The following is a 22,061-nucleotide window of genomic DNA, read 5'->3' as shown; positions in this document are numbered from 1 at the left end:
TTTACAGAGAACCAACAGTTCCCTCATGAGCAAGCACTTGGTGACAGCGGCAAGGAAAAACTTCCTTTTAACAGGCAAAAACCTCGGGCAGAACCAGACGCTGGGTGGGCGGCCATCTGCCTCGACCGGTTGGGTGAGAGAGGGAGAGCAAGAGAGAGAGAGTGAGACAGACACAGACAGACAGACAGAGACAGACAGACAGACAGACAGACAGACAGACAGATGGACCTGGAGGCCAAACTAGTCTCATTGAAATTGGAGGGAAATTGTACTTTGAGCATTTGTTCAGGTTTGGAGACTACTAAGTTTGGAAAACATGTGGGGTTTTTTTGTTGCTTTTTTTTAACATGCGTGGATGGGTGTAGCATCGGACCGTGTTAAGCTGCATTATGGGAAGTGTAGGATACAGTTCTATGGAGATAAAAGTTAGGACATCTCTGCTTCTGCTGCATCGATTCTGCTTAATCTTGGTTTCATCGGCCTCTTGCAGGTCCCTAGACTTTGTGGAAGTAGAACGCTAATTTGCTTGACTGGCTCTTTAATATCTATCCATATATCTGTATCTAAAAATAATCTGATGATGTCATTTGTATAGCCCAGAATCATAAACACAATTTACCTCAAGGAGCTTTTATCATATTTCTCATGACATTATTTATTTATTTATTGTAAAACTAAGATAAATAAAATCAGATGTCTCAACATTTCTGATTTTGCTGCTACAAACCCTATTTTCTGTTGTGTTATTCTTGTACAATATGATGAACCTTTAACATCACTGAGATAAGGTGATGGCAGGAGCTCTGGAAAACTACCCAGACAGACAAAAACACAATATCAGAAGGCAGATGGAGAAAATAATGAAAAATGAAACCCATACTCACCTGCAGATATCTTGGAACAATGCTGACAAATGGGAGCAGCAGCCTGGCTGTGCTGTTTTCATCAGATCACATCGTCTATCTCGCAATGGCACCTGCCTCAGCTGCCCCATCAAATTTCAACAGCCTGCTGTCCTTGAGGCAAGTAGGCAGAAGCCAAATTATTTGCAGACTGGTTAGCCGCTTCAAGGTGAAACAACAACTGCGCTCTCAATTATTTCACAGTGGCATATTCAGGCCTTACGCAGGGGAATTGGAAATGGAACAGAATTATAGGATGGATTGGCCCCTTTCCTCCTCACCTATTTACCTTGATAATAATTGCCCAGATCACCTTGCCTGCAAACATTCTGCTGTCCCCTCAAGTGAGCACAAATTTCACATTCAGTATAGACATTTGCCAGCAGTGAGTCCGTTTTAGCAGGCTGCCAAAAAGATGGTTTTTAATGGCAGACAGTTGCAGTCTTTTGGCTGTCACATCTTTCCAATTGGGAACTCGTGACTCTTTCATGGGGTTGTTAAATAAATAAGGAGGGTAGATTGAGTTGCCTGCAGAGACGTGGGCTGTGGCATATGGCCCAGGCAAAAATGGGCCTCAACAGATCGCCTTTTTGGACGGCGTCCTGGTGCATGCTAGATAGCCACGAGCCGGCCAAAACAGTAAGACAATAGCAAAGCAGTCAAAAGCGAGTAACGAAGGGGAGTCAGGTGGCTTTTTTTAGCAGCACGGCTCGGGGAAGTGTTTATTGACTATGCAGAACTGTCTGCTCAACATCAAAGCAGCAGCTAAGTCCCCTCATGGGAACCACACCAGACATAAACCCCTGAACCCAGAAGGATCAAAGTCTCACCCACTATTCAACTTGCAGCATGTTAAATAAATATGAATATTCTGAATATTATGTCACAAATATAAATAGACGACTCACCACCAGCAAGCTATCTTTTGCACGGATCATATGGTAATTACTGTGGATATTTTGAGAAAATGTATTGCAAATTCTGGGAAGTGAAGTGATGCATATTTACCGATGTACTACAGTAGGGTGCAATCTTCACATTCATATATTTGCATATGTATATAATAATAATAATAGTTAATTATTCCTAAACAAGAACATCTGTGTTTCAAAAATACACTTAAAATTAAACTTTATTAAGTTCATTACATCCATTTTTGTATTTACTGTAGAATCTCAGTATCTGCATGTGCCAAGGTCATTTTTACCCCGAAATCATGCAATAATTGTACTTGACGATGTGCTGGACACATTAATATATATTTTGCGCCATTTTGAGTCAAGCAGCGTCCAGGCCAACAATGATATAAAGCAGGCTAGCCACTGTCTAGCTGTATGGTAGCCTCTTAACTTTATCATTCAGCCAGTGGAAGTCGGTAACAAAATAAACTGTCATGTCCAGTTTCCCAACAATCCTGAAGAGAGAAATTCAGTCAACAGCCTGCAGAAACCGACACGCTGCTCCTCACTTCTGAACAAAGGGTGATGTGGCTTTGATTTTGACTTTCACTGAAACAAGACGAGACACTCCTACTTTGTTTTGTGTGTCCAGCCTACTTAGAAGAGCTGCAGACTGTTCAGCCTTGGGGGTTTGTCGAAAGTAGGAAGTAGTCATGGTCTGTATGTTCACATTAAAGTTGATTTACTGAATGTGATGTTTGTTTTAAATCATATCCATGTGCATCGATCACTGTGGCAAACATCAAAACACTGCACTGCTGTGGTTGGAGGCTGTATATACTTAGTGTTTGTCAGGTCACTGTTTATACTATTGAACTTCAGGTTTATTATCCACCAAGTGAGGCCTTATATATGCATGCATATATATACACAGTATCTCATTTTATTTTTTCTTTACAATGTATTTTTAATAAAATCAAGGGACAAATTCATCATAAAATTATATCGTATAAAACATCAGTTATATTATCACTACTTCTGAGAATAATTTTTGGGAGTAAAGTTACAGTTTGCACTTAAGCTTGTGTACCCTGTGTATGAAGTAATAACATGCCCTTGTCAGTCATTTTGAGATCATCTGATATTTTGAATTCTGTCAACTTAATCCTCTCCTCCTCCCTCTTTTTTCTCCATGTACAGTACATGAACCACTTCACTGAAAAATCAAATATGATCAATGTGGAAAGAGAGCAACAAGATTTACTTACATGTTCAAATATGTGGCAACTTGATCATTGTGGACAATTCTCTGAGAAAATGCAACATATGGAATTCATTCATATCATTCAGTCATTTTTAATTAGCCACAGTCCAGTGATAAAAACTGTGGCATTCAGGAAGTAATCATATCCACACAGAAAACTGAAATAATTAACTTCAAAGAATAAAGCTGTCATGTGTGACTTTCTGGAAAACTTTCAAGGGATGCCAGAACATCATGTGTTGTTTTTTTTTTTTCTTTTAAATTGTTGTTTGCTGCTTTATCCCATTTTGCCTTAATGATGCGTGAAAATGACTATTTGCAGCAGATGAAGTTTTACAACAGCGAAGCAATAAACTCTAAACAACCACACAACTCTGAGCTTAGCGTGGTAGCTCCTATCCCCTTTAAGCTGAATTCATCCCACACGTCTTCATACTGTTATTTTACATTAGCATAACAGGCATTTCAATGCTTGAAATAACATCCTGTATATTAAAGCGGATGCACCATATTTACATCATGTGTTGGGGTTTCTAATTAAAAATGACTAACTAACTACAGTAACTAACTAACTAACTAACTAACTAACTAACTAACTAACCATTAAAAAATTATTTAAAACACACTACATTATTTAATTCCACCTGCTTTACTGTGTTACAGCTATACTGTCAATAATTTATTTACTGTTTCTAAACTGTATGTTAAGGCTTATACGCTGCTTGACAAAAACATACATCTGGTTAGTGCTAGCTTTAATTGTCACATTCATATGCAATATGTTGTTTGGCGCAGGTCCCTAAGTAATTAAGGTGTAATCCCTTTCAAGTAGGCATGTGACATTTCAAATAAAATGAAAAGTACCCTTGATTTCCAGTCCACTCAGCTCCCTGTTGGGATTAACGTTTGTGTAACCAAAGTCATCAGGAATGCTGAAGTATCGAGTTTGACTGACAGTGACTGAAATAGGTGAATTAACATACGGTAGGTATAATATGGAAACACAGACTTAAACAAGGGTTTAAATTGAACCCTTTGATATGGATATGAGAAACAGCCTCCCAGCCATGAGTTTAGATTCGACATCTAAACAAAAATCTCAAATGATTTGCTTTTTATTTTCGGCATCTGAGGCTTCCATTGTGTGACAGAGGCACCGCCAACAGCGAATTCACACTTTTGTTTGCTTACATGCAGTGTTTCCCAGATGTCATTAAGCACATGGATCTGGATGAGTGCAAGGAACACCCAGAGGTGTGTCTGTATTTTTATGCTCAGTTGAGGAGAGGTGACTTGTCCCGCAGTGTCAGAATCCGTCAGCCTGTTCCTGACCTAGAATTTTAAGCACAGATCTAATATCTGAGGAATGAAAACAATGGATTTCTCCATTACTCCCAAGGGCTCTGAGGCCTCAAGAATAGCATATCTCCTCTTCTATTCTGGCTGTCTGTTTTCAAGTCAGATGATAAATGAGCATGCTATGATACAGCTTGAGGGGGGAAAAAAAAGAACATCAAAAGTCCCCATGGAGTCCTAACTAAGGAAGCAAAGATGTGTAATAAAAAGGAACGGGACAGAGATCCAAACTTAATTCACTTCAGCGCTGCGTTTCATGAAACTAGGCTGTCCTAGTCGTATCGTTGGTCATTTCCCATTACCTTCAAATGCAACCTCATTTACTCATCTGTCACTGAGAGACATTATTCAGTCTTAAACAGCTGCTATTTTTTGCTTCATTTTAAAGTTCACCAACTAATTATCAATATTGGCTCTTTAAGATTCAAATTTGCAGCATGAATTAGTAATATTCCCCAATACATATCTTAATGTTTGTGATCCCTTTCTAATGGTGGTTAATTAATGTTTAGAGGCCTAGCAAGTGAGCAAGTGAACTACCAATTCCTCTATAGACAAGTAATTAGCATTTAAACATATGATGTTAAATTACCTTGCAGTCTGCATCATCATTTAATGAGGCATTCAATCAAAGAAATCCAACATTAAATTGCTAATTTGGTTACTGATACACAGAAAATACCACCAAATGTTCACCTAGACTTGCATGAAAGGGACATTGAAGCTCATTCTTGCTGTCTTGCTAATTTATCTGTAACACATCTATATTTAGGGAGAAGAAATTGTAATAAGATCAATAGGACTCTGTCAGCTTACTGTGGCTTGTAAGTGAGATTATTATTGAAGTCATCATTTGGGAAAGACCAACATTATTTAAACCCCACAGATACACAGCTGTCATTTCTGGCTATAAGACTGTCAAGATCTTACAAACCACACCTTTAAAATCAAACTAGGACCATCATGTGTTTAAAAAAGTCCATAGATTGTTTAATACAACATACCATATTCTCAACAATTCAACATCAACAAAATTTTGTTAATTTAAAAAAAAAAAATCTGCATATTACCTTTATTGCACAGAACAATTTCAATGTATTTTCCATAGATTTCTTTTTTAGTACTTTTTTTGTGTAAAAAGTTGGCTTGGACTACATGGTCAATATAGTCCAGGGTCAAAATTAAAAAAAGGAATAACAGAAACAAAAAACAGAATCCCGGGATCGCTCGGGACCAAAAAAGGCTAGGTACAGTAGCCACACTTTGAACGAAGAGAGCATTCATAATCAGCAAGAGGGAGAACCATGAGCAATATCCTGTTTTTTTTTTTCCTTTATGCAAAACAGATTACACCAAAGCTGCATCAGATTGCTCCATGGGTGAAACCATCTGTGTCACTCCACCCATCTGCATATTCTGTCCATACTTCCAGCCCATTACTGTCGCTGTCTGTAATGTCATCCATCATAAATAACTTAGCCTTTATCCTCACACACGTTTGCAAAGCCCAGCTGTCCACAGTGTGTTCTTGAGAAGGTAAGGCTGTAACCTCAGATTTTATATGCAGGGCCAACTTGGAGCATAATACGCAGTTCTTTTTCCCCTGACAAACACTGCACATTTCTGGGGAATAGCAAACCTGTAAATGATCCTGGAAGGTAATATTTCCATGGCTTTAATGGGGGGGAGCATCGGCATAAATAAATCTTTGACTTCATAAAACAATCAAGAAAAATAACCAACAATGAAAGAAATATTCTACAGCTTCAGGAGCACATTGTATCCAAAAACATGAGCACCACAACTTTTATTCCTCACAATCATGTTGAGCACAAAATAATACCATTACATAATAATTTTTGAAATGCAATTTGAAATGTCAGGGATAAGTGCTGATAGTATCAAGGTACCAATATCAACCAATTCTATTTGATCGCAAAACTGAAAGCTAGATGCTGCATCTATTGTGGGTACAGATATCAACGACATGTCACATTTCTGATCCTTCCTTCCTTCTTCTCATTCCTTCTGTATCATGGCCTCAATGCATGTGTGACCACAGTCTGGTTACATTTGAAAATTAGGGATGAGTGACACTGATACTGATATCAGATACTGGGCTCAAGAGGCACTATCAGAGCACTGCCCAGTGCTAAAATCCTATACTGAGAGCCACATTTAACAGCATTTTCTGCTAGTTTTCAACATTAGATATCATTATATTTATTGTTCTAAAAATGCAATGATTCTTGTGCACTGTTTGGCTGATTTTTTACAGTGCAGTGCTTAGAATTGGTATCAATAGTAAAACTTTCACTGGTACCGATGTGTTTTCAGACCTCTTATATTTGTGTATCATTCAGTTTCACAAAACGACAATGTAAACTGCTTTACAGTACCATTCTTTGCACTTTCTTGGTCCATCACTAACAGTTTTGTGTTTCCTATAGTATAACTGTGCCATATTATGTAGCTTTTTCTAGTAATAGCTGGGGCTACTTTCTCAACATTTTTGATCAGTTACTGTGATACAAATATATATTTGATGGATTACAGAACGATCTTCACTGCAGGGAATAAATAAAATGACCATATGTAGCACATAGCATTCACAAATGTAACACTGGTGTATTGTAATGATGATGTGCTTGAAATGCATCAACGTTGTAGAAATGTGCTCATTAACCCATACACATCTCATTCATAACTTGACATCTAAACTTGGAAACAAAAAAAACAAACACTAAATGAAAAATACAGACAAAAACAGCGATGGCCGAAATCTGATCTGCCCCTCTCATTCTGGCTGTTTGCAGTGTTTTTCTTTTCTGATATATTTTTCCCGGTATAAATCCACAGGAATATGAACTGCTTATGACAAATCTGACTTTCAATTAATGCCCCCACAGGCCTTGTAGAAACCACCAATGCACTGTAGCACTGGGTGTGTTTTCCCTCTCACTTGTGAAAAGTCAGGAACTGCCCTCCTCGCTAGTACTTCAGTCAGGAAAAAACATATTACTCTATGTTAACAGACCAGGATCCACAGGTTTGTAAGAGAGGAAAGAAAATGTCTTCTTTTCCATGTGTCTTATTTTTGAGTTCAAAATTAATAAATTCCACAACTCCATTAAATCATTTTCATGTTAAACTTGCGAGGAGCATCCACCGTGCTGCTGCTCATGCCAGCGTCTGATTTCCGTGGCACATACTCAATCTCAATGTTGTGCTTCGTGTTGCCTTTACCTCTGCTCCAAAGGAAGAGCAGTACCAGACAAAACAAGACGACACCGAGAAATGAGATGAAACCCATTGTGGTTGCAATGATCAATGTCTTTATATCAAAGGGGAAAGGGACGTTGGCTCTTGTACCGTTAGCACCAGTTTCAGTGGGCTGGTTGGAAATGAAGGCAAAAGTCTTGTTGGGCTGGTGTGGCCAGTCAGGCGAGTAGCTATGAATGTGCAGGTGAGCAAGAGAGGTGTCATTTCCGCCTGCGTTGCTAGCTATACACACATATGTACCATTGTCTTGAATCTGGGCATAGCGCACTTCAAGGGTACCATCTGGCAACACGGAGAGCCTTCCAATTGTTTTGGTGGTGATAAACTTTTTCTGCGGGGACAACCACATTATCACTGGAGCAGGATCTCCATCTGCTTGGCAAGCAAAGTGAACAATGGCTCCCTCATCAACAAATTTCTGCTGGGGTTTGCGATCCCTAATCCTAGACTTGCGGCATGTGAAGTAGTTAGGCTGCAGAACATCTGGGAAATCTTTGAATTCTTTGCCTTGGACAAACTCAGGGGAGGCACAGGTAGGCTGCTGCCTGTTGAAGTTCAGTCTCCAGCGTCGTCGGAAAACCCATAACAGTCGGCAGTCACAGGCCAGGGGATTATCATACAAGGCAAGGGTTTCCAGGTTGCCGACTGAATGGAAAGCAGACTCCTCTAAAGTGCTAAGGGAGTTTCCAGACACATTTAAAATCTTCAGGTAATTTAGACCACGAAAGGAGTAGGGCTCAATCATTGCCAGTCTGCCACCTACCAGGTGAAATTCCTGCAGACGCAGAAGATCATGGAGCTTATTCCCCTCAATGGTATGGATAGGGTTATATGAAAGATTAAGAAAGCGCAAATAAACCAAATGCCTCAGGGCTACGTACGGAATCGTCGTCAGGTTTGCATTTGCAATGGTCAGGGAGGTGAGATTTAATCCATACAAGCAATTTGGGGTCATCGTATCCAAATATGGCCAATTGGCTATTTCCAACACTTTCAGCCGATAGAGCCGTTTAAAGGAGTAATCCCGAATGACATTGATATTGAGGTGGCGCAGCCTGAGAGTGATCAAACTGTGGAGGTGGGTAAAAGCCTCTGTTGGCACCGAGGACAAGTTGCACTTCTCAAGACTCAGGTGCTCAAGGCTACTTAGGCCATGAAAAGCTCGGTGGGAGATGAAAACCAGATCGTTATCACCCACCTCTAAAGATCGGAGGTTGTACAAATCCTGGAACATGTAGTCCAACAGGATGACGATCTTGTTCTCACTTATGTCCAGCTGCGTGAGATTACTCAGGCCTGTGAAGACACCGAGCTGGATCAGCTTAAGCTTGTTGCTACGCAGCCCCAATGTCCGCAAGCCATAAAGGTTGTTGAAAGCTCCAGGTTCAATAGTGGAGATCGTGTTTTCACTGAGCTCCAGGTGTTCGAGGTTGGAAAAGGTGGCAAACTCGTCTGGGTTGATGGTTCTAATGCGGTTCTTGCTGAGGTCTAGCAGTCTTGTTTCTGCAGGAATGCCCTCAGGGACTGTCATGAGCTTCTTGCGGTGGCACATCACAGAGCGCTCTTGAACATTGCACTCACAGCGGGATGGACAGCCTGTGGTGGAGCCAGACAGCACGGTTCCCAGCATCAGGATCAAAATGGGCTGCCAGCAAGCCACCAGGTAGCTGTGCCCAGTCGCTTCCCCGGCTGCCATCTTATCGGTTACCTGGGGAGACACAAAGACAAGGCGAAGCGTTTAGTAGAAATTCACATGAAGGTCACGCTGATGATTTCGATTTCGACTTCCACTACCCCACATAGCAATTTCACATCATATGTGGTGGAAGATTCAGGACAGCGGTGTGAACTGACAGCAGTATGAATTTGTATTTATACAGTTTCTTTCAGTCACTGTGTCTGTTTGCTGCCAGATCGTTACTTCAACAATCAGAAGTGCTAAAAGGATGCCATTCTCTGACACAATTCCTAACAGAACATAGAGTATGAATGCTGCAATATTCATGACACAGAATAAATATGATCTGAGGTGGGCGGTTGCGAGGAGTAATGTATGTGCATGTGTGAGAGTGCTGACACTTTTGAATTCTGCATCATTCACTTTTCTGCACAGAGCTTTAAAAGACATTTCAAAAGCAAGTAGCTGCTGTGAATGCACAGCATTATGTCAGACCTATTTGTGATACAGAGGAGGAAGCACTGATTTTAGGAAGAAAATCAAAGGCCAGATAATTCTAGCAATCTACATAAATCTTGCACTGCGTCCTCATTGTATCTGCTGTGGAATGCTGAACACCATTTCCACTGCACACCTTGCAACGATCAATCAGTCAAAGCTATCGCCCTGATATAAAGCAAAGAGGCACAGCTTCAAGTGGAATTAACAGCATTTTTCAGACGGTAATCCAATTCATGCTGTGTCACAGACACATATGCTGAGCGCATCTGTGGTTTGTTCTGGTACCATAAAGTCTTTTTTCACCCCCACTCTTTTCTTCCTCCTTTTCCTCCTCCAGCCTGAATTTGCTGTGAGTTCCAAAAAAAAAACAAAACAAAAAAAAAAACAGTCAGGGGGTTGGTGGAGCAGCAGTAGCAGGAGGATGCAATCAAAGACTGATGGTGGCAAGTGTGATGTATGTGCTGTGGTTGACACTCTGCTCACGCAATCTTTTACGATAAAATATAGACCATACACCACCAGGTAATTGGATACAGAGAGATAAATGCAGGGAACAAGAGAAAAAACCAAACCATATTTAACTTCTATGTCATCCGTTAGCATGCACAAAGCCCTTCCACTAACAAAGCAATTAACAATTGATTTTATCATTTCAGAATTTCAAGTTATATGTATAGAACCATGATGGCACCATTTACATTATGGAGTGACCTGAATACAGGAGCATCCTTCATGTTTTGTTTAGAGACAATGATTCCGACATAATGGTTGTATGAGGGGTTCATTAGTAAAGGGCAGATGGATGTAAGAAGTAATGATTTAGGTTCTGATTATTCATTTCATTGTCACTTAAAGGGCATTATTTCTAACATTCCAGCACATGGAGTTGGATTATGGTTCACAGACATGATTAAATGTGCAAGAAAAAAAAAGGTACAAAATCCTTCACATCTATTTTGCACTCATCAAGACATGTCTCTGGGGGGACTCCTGTCTATGTGTGATGGCTGTCACAATACATAGAATTTTGCCAGTGGTGTGCAGTTTCATCTCTTGCTCTAAATTTGTCTTTAAAGTCGATTGCTAACTGGTCACATGATTCTTTTTTTTTTCTCCTTCACATATGGTTTGTGAAGGAGGATAATGCACTCTTTTGTGCTTCAGCACATTTCATGGACCATATGACATGTGACGGATTGAGACTGCAGAGAAAAGGAGGGGAAATCTAAGATATTATGGTTGACACTTAATTATGGGGTAACATGTTACTACCATTTCAATCACCCCTATTAACTTCTTCCCTGAACCAACAGACAACTGGACATCAGGCCCATCAAAAAAAGGGGCTTTATCGATCAGATTTACTCAATTTCATTTTATTCCCTCTAAGGTCAAAGTTCAGATTGCGGATTTGATGATATCATCAGTAATGAAGTGATTTCAACACAGGCAGAGTTGATGGCACATCTGAGATCATAGGTCTGCACCAGGATGTGCTTTGCTCCGTCCTGCCTCCAGCCATACTCAATCTTTCTTATTCCTTAACCTACATTGATCAAGTCAGTGCTGAGCGCTGTGAGATGGAGTGGTGTGGGGCTTTGTATGGCATGCTAAGACACCTAAGAAGAAGGAGTGGTCTTATCACAAGCTCAATTGCATCTGTCACCCTCAATCGTGTGGATATTGCATATTGGATATCAGTCAATAAGATGCTATTATGTCCAAGTCTATTATGACTGACACTGAAACACAATCAGCAAAATTATCATAATCCCTTGTTAGTAAAGCTCCATGACTGCATCTTCAGCAGGTTATGGACCCAAGTCAGGCTTTTTAATGAGTCCTCACACTCATTAAGGTCCGAAATACCCATAAAATCACACTTGGTAACTCATTCTTTATACATCTGATTATTTTTCAAGATCCATTAGAAAGAGACAATGTTGCAAAAGCTTTTACAGTTATTCCCTCAAAAAGTGCGCCCATGTCTTTTTCATGACGCGCTCCCACAATTATTGCACATGGCTTCAGCAGCAAATATGGAGAAAAATGAGTAAAGACAGAGACACATTAAGATGAAGAATGCCATCCACGGGTAAACATTTGGAGCTCTGTTTTGTTAATGATCTGCTGTTATCGTTCCCTCACAGGCATGTAGACTGAATGCAGTTCTTCATTCCAATCAGCACTCCAGTGAGCTCCCAGAGAATCACAATAATTGAGGTGAAGTGAGAGGGGGCGTGCTTCTCAAAGGAATGAATGTGGTTGAGGAGAAGTGAGACAACGGTGCTCAATAAATGAGGGCTCACCGGTCCAAGACCAGTAATGACTAGATCAATGAATGGTGAGATTAATGCCTTTATGACAGAATCCACTGGGATCCTGAAGATGTTGCTTCATATCAGGAAGTCTCATTATTGGACGTATCGTCCTAATTAAAAGGACAATGAGTACGATTTTTAGTCTCCCTTTGCACAAAACAACTAAGCAGATATCTGTGGTGGTTAATTGGTCAACCAGTTACAATATCTCCAGTTTACTGGAAAGTTTTAATAAGTTCCAAGCTGTCATGTTGCAAATGTAGGAAGATTTGCAGCACAAGGGTTTCTTCAATAGTCTTTATCAGGTTCTTCTCAAAACATCTTCATGTTCTGTTGTGAACAAGGTAATCTGATAATGAAATTGTTCCTTTTCAGGGTAATTTCTGCAGTTTTAGTCTTTGATCCTGTATACACAGGCTAACAGCGCTACAATGAGCACAACACCAATGAAAAGATCAAGCCATCATTTCCATTGAGTTCTTGGGGAGAGCACGTGAGCAGAGGTGAGGGATTTTGCACGAAGCGTCCCCTTATCTTCCGTTCCAGCGTCGCTCTTTTATTGTATATTGTATTTATTGCTCAGTCTGCGGGAGGACCTGAGACTGAGAGACTTTTCAATAAATAACCTATGGCCTGACTTTTTTATAAGCTTAATAAGAAAAACTGACCTTAGGTGTTGAGTTGTCTTTTTTTTTTTTTTTAAATGAAACCAGTGAGCAGTATTGAGCGGAGCAGCTGTCAGCAGGGCAGCTTACAGTACATGATCTGGTTTTGGGTAATTTTTCTTTTAAAAAGACCAATCTTTCGGATTCACTGTATTTAAACCCTGTGGCTCCATGTGCAACATCTTTTATGCCCCCACTTACAGTAAGTTGTTTTCATTGTTTTCTGTCCACATGGAGCCTTCACATCCAACATGCTATCACTCCACTAAATCTTGTTCCATGCGTCTGAATGAGGCCATTAAGTTCTCCCCAGTAAGCACAATCCAGCATAGGTGGAGGTGGGCATTGGTAAGACTTAACTGTCACCCAAAGCTTTAGTTTACCTGTCAAGAGACATCACTCCTGAGCCTTGTTAAATACCATAGTTAAATACCTGTAAGCTTGTGGGAAATCCCTGAGATGATGCTGACGTTATCTGCAGCACAAAGTGTTAAAAGCCTTTAAAGCCCCTTCCTCTGCAAACTGCTTAGTCAGCTGCCAAGATAATCCTGAATGGGCAGACCCAGCTGCAGAATATTATTTACTGGACTATTTGCATGGCTTTGGTAGCCTATCCGAAACAATTTGCTGTAAGCAGATACTGCTATCCCAAATCTCCTCCTTCAGTAGATATAACAAATTCATACAGGGCAGTATGCATTTAATTTTCACCAACACTTTGCAGTATTACTATCATTTTTCATAATTTGGAAATTAATCTGTCTGTGCATCCTGAGAAACAAACACATTCTACCCAGCTGCTGAGATTATAAATTAAACTGCCTCTTAAAATGCTTATTGGTTCAATTCTTTGCAGTAAGTAGCAGCTTGGAGTTATAACAGCGAAGATGTATATTGACAGCCACATTTTGGCTAAATCCATCTTAACCAGGAGTGTCTGACCTTTAGCTCCCCAAGTAAGATCACTTTCACACTGCTATAATGTCGCCTAGCTGAATTTCGAGAAAAAGGTTACCCTCGTGTCATTGAGAAGCTAAGCTGCCTGGTGGGATAGCTGGCTGGAGCCGGGGCTGTGAAATGGCAGGGCTTAAATGTAAGCTGACGCCCGACAGATGGACAGCAAAGCCCTAATCCAGGTGAAGAAGCTGGTTGGTGTAACAAGGTGCAGAATTCCTACAGTGGCCAGCTGTTGTCCTGATGAAACCCTGCCATGAAACCTGTCTACATGTCCCTCCTGAACTTCACCTCCAAAAGGGGTCATTACCGTTTCTGAGCAGGTGCTCCGTTCACTGACACAGCTACAAATACTTCTTATGAGAAAAGAGGAAAGCATCAGCAGCTGTTTACTTTCAGCACGCACACATGGAAATTATTAAAATGTTTCCAATATTTAGTCTACCCTCAGTGAAAAAAGCAAGGTGGATAATATATGATAAACACTTATCCATATAGGGCTATGATTGTTTTTCTATCTCCCTGCAGGGCTCGGGTCTCTATTTTGATCCAAGATTATAATAATGAAACGTTATAATAAGATGTAGTACAATTCAATAGCACCACAAGTGGCCTCCAAAGAGACCAAGGCGCAATTAACTCTAAAGCTCTCTTGTAAGATTTGTTTTAAAAAAGGATAATATATATATATAATATATGGGCTGTTGCCTCTTTTCCTTGACTGAGTGGTGTGGTGGCTTGTAAAAGTAATCAATTAAATACATTGTTGTGGTGGTCACAGGTTAAATGGTTTGGCTGTATCTGTTGTATTTTCTAGTTTGGTTTGTTTCTTCAGTAATTCCATGTTTGCAAATATTAATTAAACAAATTGGAGAGAAATCTAATTAGATCAAGTGGGATTTCCCCCTTTAGTTTTTAAATAAAACAAACAAATTGCTAATAATAATGGCAGAAATTCCATAATTTCCAAATGGGTGACACTGTGTGCTGTGATCAGTCTTACTGTGGTTGTTAGAAACACTTCACTACACCCAAGTTCACCCAAGCTCCTAATTTGGGATCATTTTCACAGATGTGGCTTAGTGTTATGTGTGAGAGAGGGAGTGTGTGTCCTCATGTGATGTTCCATCATTATTAAGCTCATTAGCCTCGTCTCCCCAGCCATGTTCAAAGAACCACCATTAATGTTTCGTTCTTAAGGAGATGCGTTTTCAAAGAGGAACAACCTCCAGAATGTCAGACTTTTATAAAGAGGATCCAGAATCTTGGAAGGACTCAGATCAGCAGTCATTAATAAGAACCCACGCTCCTTTCACAACATCCAAAAAAAAAAAAAAAAAAAAAAAGAAGCCTGCCAATGGTTGTGTTTAAAGGAATAACATCAGATGTCACTTCCTAATCAAAGCCAGAATAGATTGACACTCAGTTCTAACAATTTGAGTGCTGTGTGTGATCATGACAAATGATAATTACATATTTCATCACCATCTGACTATATTGCCTTTTTTAAAAATAAAAAAAGCTATAGAAAGCTATGTGATGCTAACTAACTAGCTTTTCCCCCTCAGTTTTATACAACCATTATAATACTTCAGCTCAAATGAGTGGGTGGTTTGGTCTTTGAGCTACACAGGTGCACACCTTAACCAATGTCAATGTTATCTAGATTTATCTTGTCGAAAAGAGAAGATTTATTTATTTGTTATATGGGTTTATTTAGCTCTAAAAGCAACCAATTTACTCTCTACTGCTATAAACATGATTAAATTTGTGCCTCTAAAGTGCAACAATGTTACTGCCTTGTTCTGACATTGGCTTTGATTCATGCTAAGCTCAGTCATTGCTGTGCATTTATATGTTTATTTGAGCAAATTGGCACCAAACGTCCGAGTATCTGTGCAAGCAAAAAGTATTCATCAAATAAAAATTCTTCATCTGTTAAAAATGTGATTCAGCTGGAAACGAGCACATCAGTTTATTTCTCTCTGCTGTCTTGTTCTTCTGTGCGCGGCTGGAAATTTCGCTGATGTCGAACTAACAAGGCTGACAATCAACAGCTTGCAGCTCTGTGAGCCTCTGCTTAGGCACAGCAGTGCCTTGAGCTAAATGCTAACATGCTCACAACAGCAAAGGTGTTTAGCAGGTATGCTGTGCACCATGTTCACCCTGCTAAATGTTGCTAATAAGCACTAAAGACAAAGTACAGCTGATTATTGGTTGTGCTAATAATAAGTTTTGACTAATGTAAGTTTTGACCTGAAGATGGCGACAGATGTAGCTATAATATACTGTAGTATAGAAATATATAGCCTGGTAGAATATGAGGAAAAAGACTCCATTAGTCCAAACATACTGGAACTATGCACTTCTGAGTGGCTAAAAACTTGATGTATGTATTACAGCAGCTGCAGCGCATTTTGAGTGTTTGGGAGCAGAGAGTAACTAAGCAGAACAGCTCAATTGTGAAAGATTGAGCTCCCCCAGAGAGAGCTGCTGGAATGGCCGTTTCCTTTTCTTTTTTCTCTTTTTTTTCTCCCAAGGCTGAAAGGAAAAGCTCCACGGGCAGGAGGGCTAATGCACATACGCGCCCAGACACACACACACACACACACACACACACACACACACACACACACACACACACACACACACACACACACACACACACACACAGACGCTGTTAAAAATGTTCGTTTATCTGTGTATTGCTTTGTCCCATGAAGCTGTGTCCTCCCACTCTGAGGCCTGATCTTTCGGGTTGGGGACAACGTGCTGACAGAGCCCTCTAGACTTAAGACAATGGTGTCATGGGGGCACGCGGTCATACATGGACACCGCAGGAGATGCCAACCTTCAGTGCACCGGAGCACCACTTGCTGCTACACTGGCAAAACTGAAAACACTGCAGCCATGGCAATAAATGGAGGAGAAACAACACCCGATGAAGGTCACAGGGCTTGTACTTGTGAATTTTATACTGGATACTGATCTTGGATGAGTGTTTTAGCGTGTGGGCTGAACCTGGCTTGTTCCAGTTTGTTTAGTTTGCAAGACTGAAAGGCCAGCACTAACAAGGCCCCATGAGGTGCTTTAAGAAAGTCTGTCTTAAGCAAAGGCCAAAGAGGGTTTTTAAGCTAGAGTTCTAGAGATGCTATTTTATTAATTTTTCAGATCAAAAACTTTGTTCCACTGACTACTACAGAAATGACTATGAAAGGGTAAAATGGCATTAGGCCAGAGATCCTGAAAGACTCACATCTACTGGCTGAAATGACTGATGGATTAATCGATTAGTCCATCCACAGCCAACAAGTTTGATAAATGATTAATCATCAAAGTGACTTATCAAGCAAAAATGTCAAATATTACCTTAGATTCTTAAATGTGAAGATAGGCTCTCTGCTTTCAAGTTATCATTACAAGATATATCTTTGGATTTTGGACTGTCGGTCAAGCAAAACAGGCAATTAGACATTTAATAAACATATAATTGAAAAATCTCTGCCGAATTACATGCTTGAGCCTAATTCTGCAGATATTTACAACACATACTTTACTGCCATTTGCAAACAACAACATTCACTTAATTACATCTCTGTAGCAGACATGAGCTTATCAAAGGTTATTTCAGATTATTTGTTCATGGTTCTTGAGCTCTGCTTTAGATCTTCAGTACACAAAATAGCCCCTGAGGCAGTATTAAAACTTGAAAATGAAAATGGCCCCAAATAACAAATTCTTCAAGGTTGCTTTGCTCACACTAAAATAAAATTATGTGATTGTTTGCATTACGTAGTATAACGTGCCCACAGAACATTTGCAATAACTTGGAGTTAAGATACACATTTGTCTTTGTGAACTTGTGTTATTCAGTTCCCTTTCATCAATATTAAGAAACCTTTTCCTTCTTCAGCATAATGTACCCAGCAGCTTCTGATTAGGAGGAAACACTGAGGTCTCACCATTATTATTGTAATGAATTCACAGGCTATTGTGCAAAAAGCAAAGAAGCTTAGGAAAATAACACGTTTCCCCATCGCTGCTTTGATGAGCAGCCATGAAAACATCCATCCATCCATCCATTATCTATACCGCCTATCCCTTTCGGGGTTGCGGGGGGCTGGAGCCTATCCCAGCTACAATGGGCGAGAGGCGGGGTACACCCTGAACCGGTCGCCAGCCGATTGCAGGGCCACATGCAAGGACAAACAACCATTCACACTCACACTCACACCTACGGACAATTTAGAGTCATCAATTAACCTAATGAGCATGTTTTTGGTCTGTGGGAGGAAGCCGGAGTACCCGGAGAGAACCCACGCATGCACGGGAAGAACATGCAAACTTCACACAGAAAGGCCCCGCCTGACCCGGGGATCGAACCGGCAACCTTCGTGCTGTGAGGCACGCGCACTACCTGCTGCGCCACCGTGCAGCCCCCATGAAAACATTTACTTATGTAATCATCCATCTTTTCTTCACCTACATGAAGCAGCTACTGGTTGAAAACCAGTTTTCCATTAAAAAGCAAGAGAATCAAACCAAACTACATTTTAGAATGAGACTCAGTGTCTGCCTGAAGGACTCCCAATGCTTCAGTTGTTGTTGTTATAATAATCACATTAAAGGTTGTATGATTGCTTCCTGATCCTGTTTTTATGGATGGTGTTCAGTTAAAGTTCACAACCCCAGGCTGAAGGACATTTAAAATAATACAAAACAACAAAGTCTCTGTCAGCTCACTCACATATCCTGCCAGAGCATTCAAACGTATTTAAATAATCCAGATTTTTCCTCAGAATTAATCATTCATGAGTTAATATTATGCAGCTAAATCAAGCCCTTACCTCTTCTACTCTGCGTAAGACATCGTGTCAGATTTAATTTAAGAATGACACTACTTATGGAAATCAAAACAGTCCTCAAGTCATGCTGCTGGGGAAGAATCGTTTTTTGAAAGGTGAAGACGTTCGAATTGTTAAATTCTACATAAGAACTCTACTGAATATCTCCAAAAAATTAATTCAGGGGTGGAGGGAGGATAAATGAGCGTTTTGCGAGGGGGAGCTGAACATATTACTCCTCTCACTCAATTTGTGAGTGAATAAATTTTTCCCTTAGATGAAGTAAGTGTATTTGGCAGTGTGTGTGTGTGTGTGTGTGTGTGTGTGTGTGTGTGTGTGTGTGTGTGTGTGTGTGTGTGTGTGTGTGTGTGTGTGTGTGGGGTGGGTGGGGGTGTTTGTATTTGGGCGAGCTCTTATGGAACAACTACTATATCAACTCATCCACGGGTATATATCTGTAGGATGTAGTTTTAATAGCTGTGACTACACTGCAAGTCACACTGGTTCCTCATTTAAGGAGTCAACATGGAAACATGCCTTCCTTTCATCATGAATAATTTAGGCTGTATCTTATTGGCTGGTAGGAGGTGTGATGGGCACAGTATGGAGCGGCTCAGGGCCATATTGACTTTAATTGTGACTGGCATCTACAGGCTTTCCTCCCAGTGTGGCGAGGAAAATGTCCCCTTTGCTTAGCCGGCCCTGCAGCTCACAGTGAGGCCTTTAAAGGGAAATGAGCTGTAATTAGTTGATAGAGAGGTGACCCCGATGCAGAAAATGCCACGCTAATGCACTGGGATCAGACACTGGAGAATACTGCTGCCTTCTGTAGTGGAGGAAGCATATATTACATCCAACAGTGCAGGGATTGTTTTCAATATTCATTACTGTATGTCAGTATCTATGGTACTGGAAGAAATGCTTGTCAGGATGAAAAGGACGTTGCATTGTTGAACAGAACAGATGAAGATCTTGGACAGAATACAAACTCACAAAAATGGTCAATGATGGGCTTAAAATGCTGCTCTCAGAACCAACATGAAGGGCAATTCTTCAGCAGTGCATTACAGCCCAACTGGTAAACTGGCCATGCTATTATTTTCTACTTGCAGATACATTATTATTAGTGTAAATGCTGGCTGATATGTAAAGAATTACAACACAGAAATGACAAATATAATAGTATGTCCATTACAGTTTGTCCATCAGAGAGCACTGACAAGATGAAATGTTGCACTCCACTCAACAGTCAATTATAAAATATCCTTAGAAAAATATATTTTGTGTTTATGTAATAAGAAAAAGCAAATACTGGAGAACTGCAACTGAATTTTTTAAACTGTTAAATTATCACAATTGTTATGAGCCTCAAAAATCCAATATCGTTCTCCCTCTAGTATCTTGTGCACCCATAGCGATTTTCTTTGTTTAAAATTCATTATCTTATTATTTTAAAACAGCTAGTAATCTTTCTAATGACGCTGGCAATGTGAAGGTTTCTTTTTCATTTCCTTTCATGATGAAAGGAGTAAATGTTCGACATCACTTGCAAAGACGTCTAATAATGCTGTCCTGAACTGCAAAGGCCATTTCTATTCAAACGAGAATTCAGTGGCATTGAATAGATTAAAGCAATTACCACGCCATGTGTTCTCCAAGGCCTTCCTCCTACCTCTACATGTACCATTTGACAACTCGCCACTATCACATCTTCACCACGAGTCAAAGAAGAATATAAGCAAGAAAACACCTTCCTATCCTTAATCTTGGGTCATTTTTCTGATCTTTAAAATGGCATAGTTCTTTCAAATACTTGTTTTTGTAGGACATCCATGAAGGTGAATCTAATTCAGAGACGGAGAGGACAATATTTCATGGCATTAAAACGGGTGGCAGTGGAACCACACCACACCTTTAGCGAGACACAAACTCATCTTTAAACAATACATTCAAATAAAAACAGGCTTCTCCTTGCATAGTTCTTGATTTGTGGCTCTCAGACGTATAAACTGTCACTTCAGTTTACCCATTTAGGATTTATCTCCTCCAATGACGTGGGCTCAGACAAAACACTGTCTCATAAGTGCTTTATCAAAAACCAGAGGTGCATTATAAGAACTGCACATGAGCCAGCCAAAGCTCTGAGGCAGATTGTGTTTCTGCACCATAACAAAACAAATTATGTTTTTTTTTTCTCTCTCTCTCCTCTCCACTGCAATGTGAGAAAAGTCAAAAAGCAGATATAACCTTCCAAACAATTAGTGACAGGTCTGCAGTGTATCATTGAGGTCTCCCCGCTCACCCTCCGTTTATATGGCGAGGGTACACTGGCTCTTGCTTTAATGAGTGTTGACCCAGACTTTCATCTGGTGACTTTCAGCACTAGAATATAATGAGAGTGGACGCAGAAAAACAAGGCTTCTGAAATTCATACAGCGCTCTTCTAGCACTGGCAAGCAGTGACTCAGGATCCCTAAAATGAATCACCTGATTGTATATGCAACCAAATGGCGCCTGTTGAGGCATGCAAACTGATTGTAAATAATTTGTCCAAAGGCTACGGTCGGCTCAGTTATCGATTCAAGGGGTTGATAAAATAGGTTGGACAATTGACACGCACAGGCAGTGAGAGTGATTTGCAGTATTTAGGCTATAATGGGATTTGTTACACACTGTAGCTTATATATATGCTTTTGCGATGCTTACACAGAAGGCATGAATCAATCACAAATAAAGACAATCCAGGGCACTTTCAGGGTGCAGGACAGATGTTTGCCCAAACTGTGTGTACTGCACTATAAGGTTTTCCACAAGCTATAACACAGCCCATTAATAAATCCTTTGATTCCCACTTTCACGCTCAAATATTTATATTTCTCTCCTTTTTCCTGAATATCATTTCACTGAACCAATCTCATGTCAATGCTTTTTTCCCCCCTTCCACAGGCTACAGAGTGGAGTAGGCCTTTGTCGACCTCACCGTGGCTCCAGTGCTGAGATAGGGGAGCTTAATCCATGTCCTCTGAGAGATCGCCCAGAAAGATGAAGTCTTAATTAGCCCGATAAAACCCCACATAATAACGCTATTGATATAGACTGGGAAAACGAGGACTAAGCAGAACAAAAAAACAAAGACTGCTGTATATAAGATGGTCGAGATGGGCTTGGGAGACAGTTGGCGAACTATGGAAAAAGAGGGGCAGTTCACTCACGGTCTCAACTCCAGCAGGGGTGCACTGTCTCATCTCTCCACGCAATCCACCTGCTCCGAATTCTCTCATAAGAAGCTTAGACAAAAATGCTGACCTTCATATAATCGAAGATTATGTGGAGGAAAACAACAACAGTTTTTGGAGTACTTAAGCAATAGCACTCATGGGAGGTTGGAGCAATTA

The 22,061-nt window shown here is 40.3% G+C and overlaps 1 protein-coding gene across 2 annotated transcripts in view; it reads right to left on the bottom strand.

The window, feature by feature from the left end:
- Positions 1–5,700: 5,700 nt before the first annotated feature.
- The window catches only part of lingo1a (leucine rich repeat and Ig domain containing 1a), a 125,240-nt gene continuing 108,879 nt past the window's right edge, over positions 5,701–22,061 (bottom strand). For both annotated transcript variants that reach the window (XM_070971834.1, XM_070971833.1), the window contains one exon: positions 5,701–9,411. In XM_070971834.1, the coding sequence (XP_070827935.1) occupies positions 7,552–9,399 (1,848 nt within the window). In that variant the 5' untranslated portion in view covers positions 9,400–9,411 and the 3' untranslated portion in view covers positions 5,701–7,551. The remainder of the gene's footprint in view (positions 9,412–22,061) is intronic.

Source organism: Chaetodon trifascialis, chromosome 10 (assembly GCF_039877785.1).
Source record: "Chaetodon trifascialis isolate fChaTrf1 chromosome 10, fChaTrf1.hap1, whole genome shotgun sequence".
Classification (NCBI taxonomy): Eukaryota; Metazoa; Chordata; class Actinopteri; order Chaetodontiformes; family Chaetodontidae; genus Chaetodon; species Chaetodon trifascialis.
This window is presented reverse-complemented; position numbering and strand designations above follow the sequence as displayed.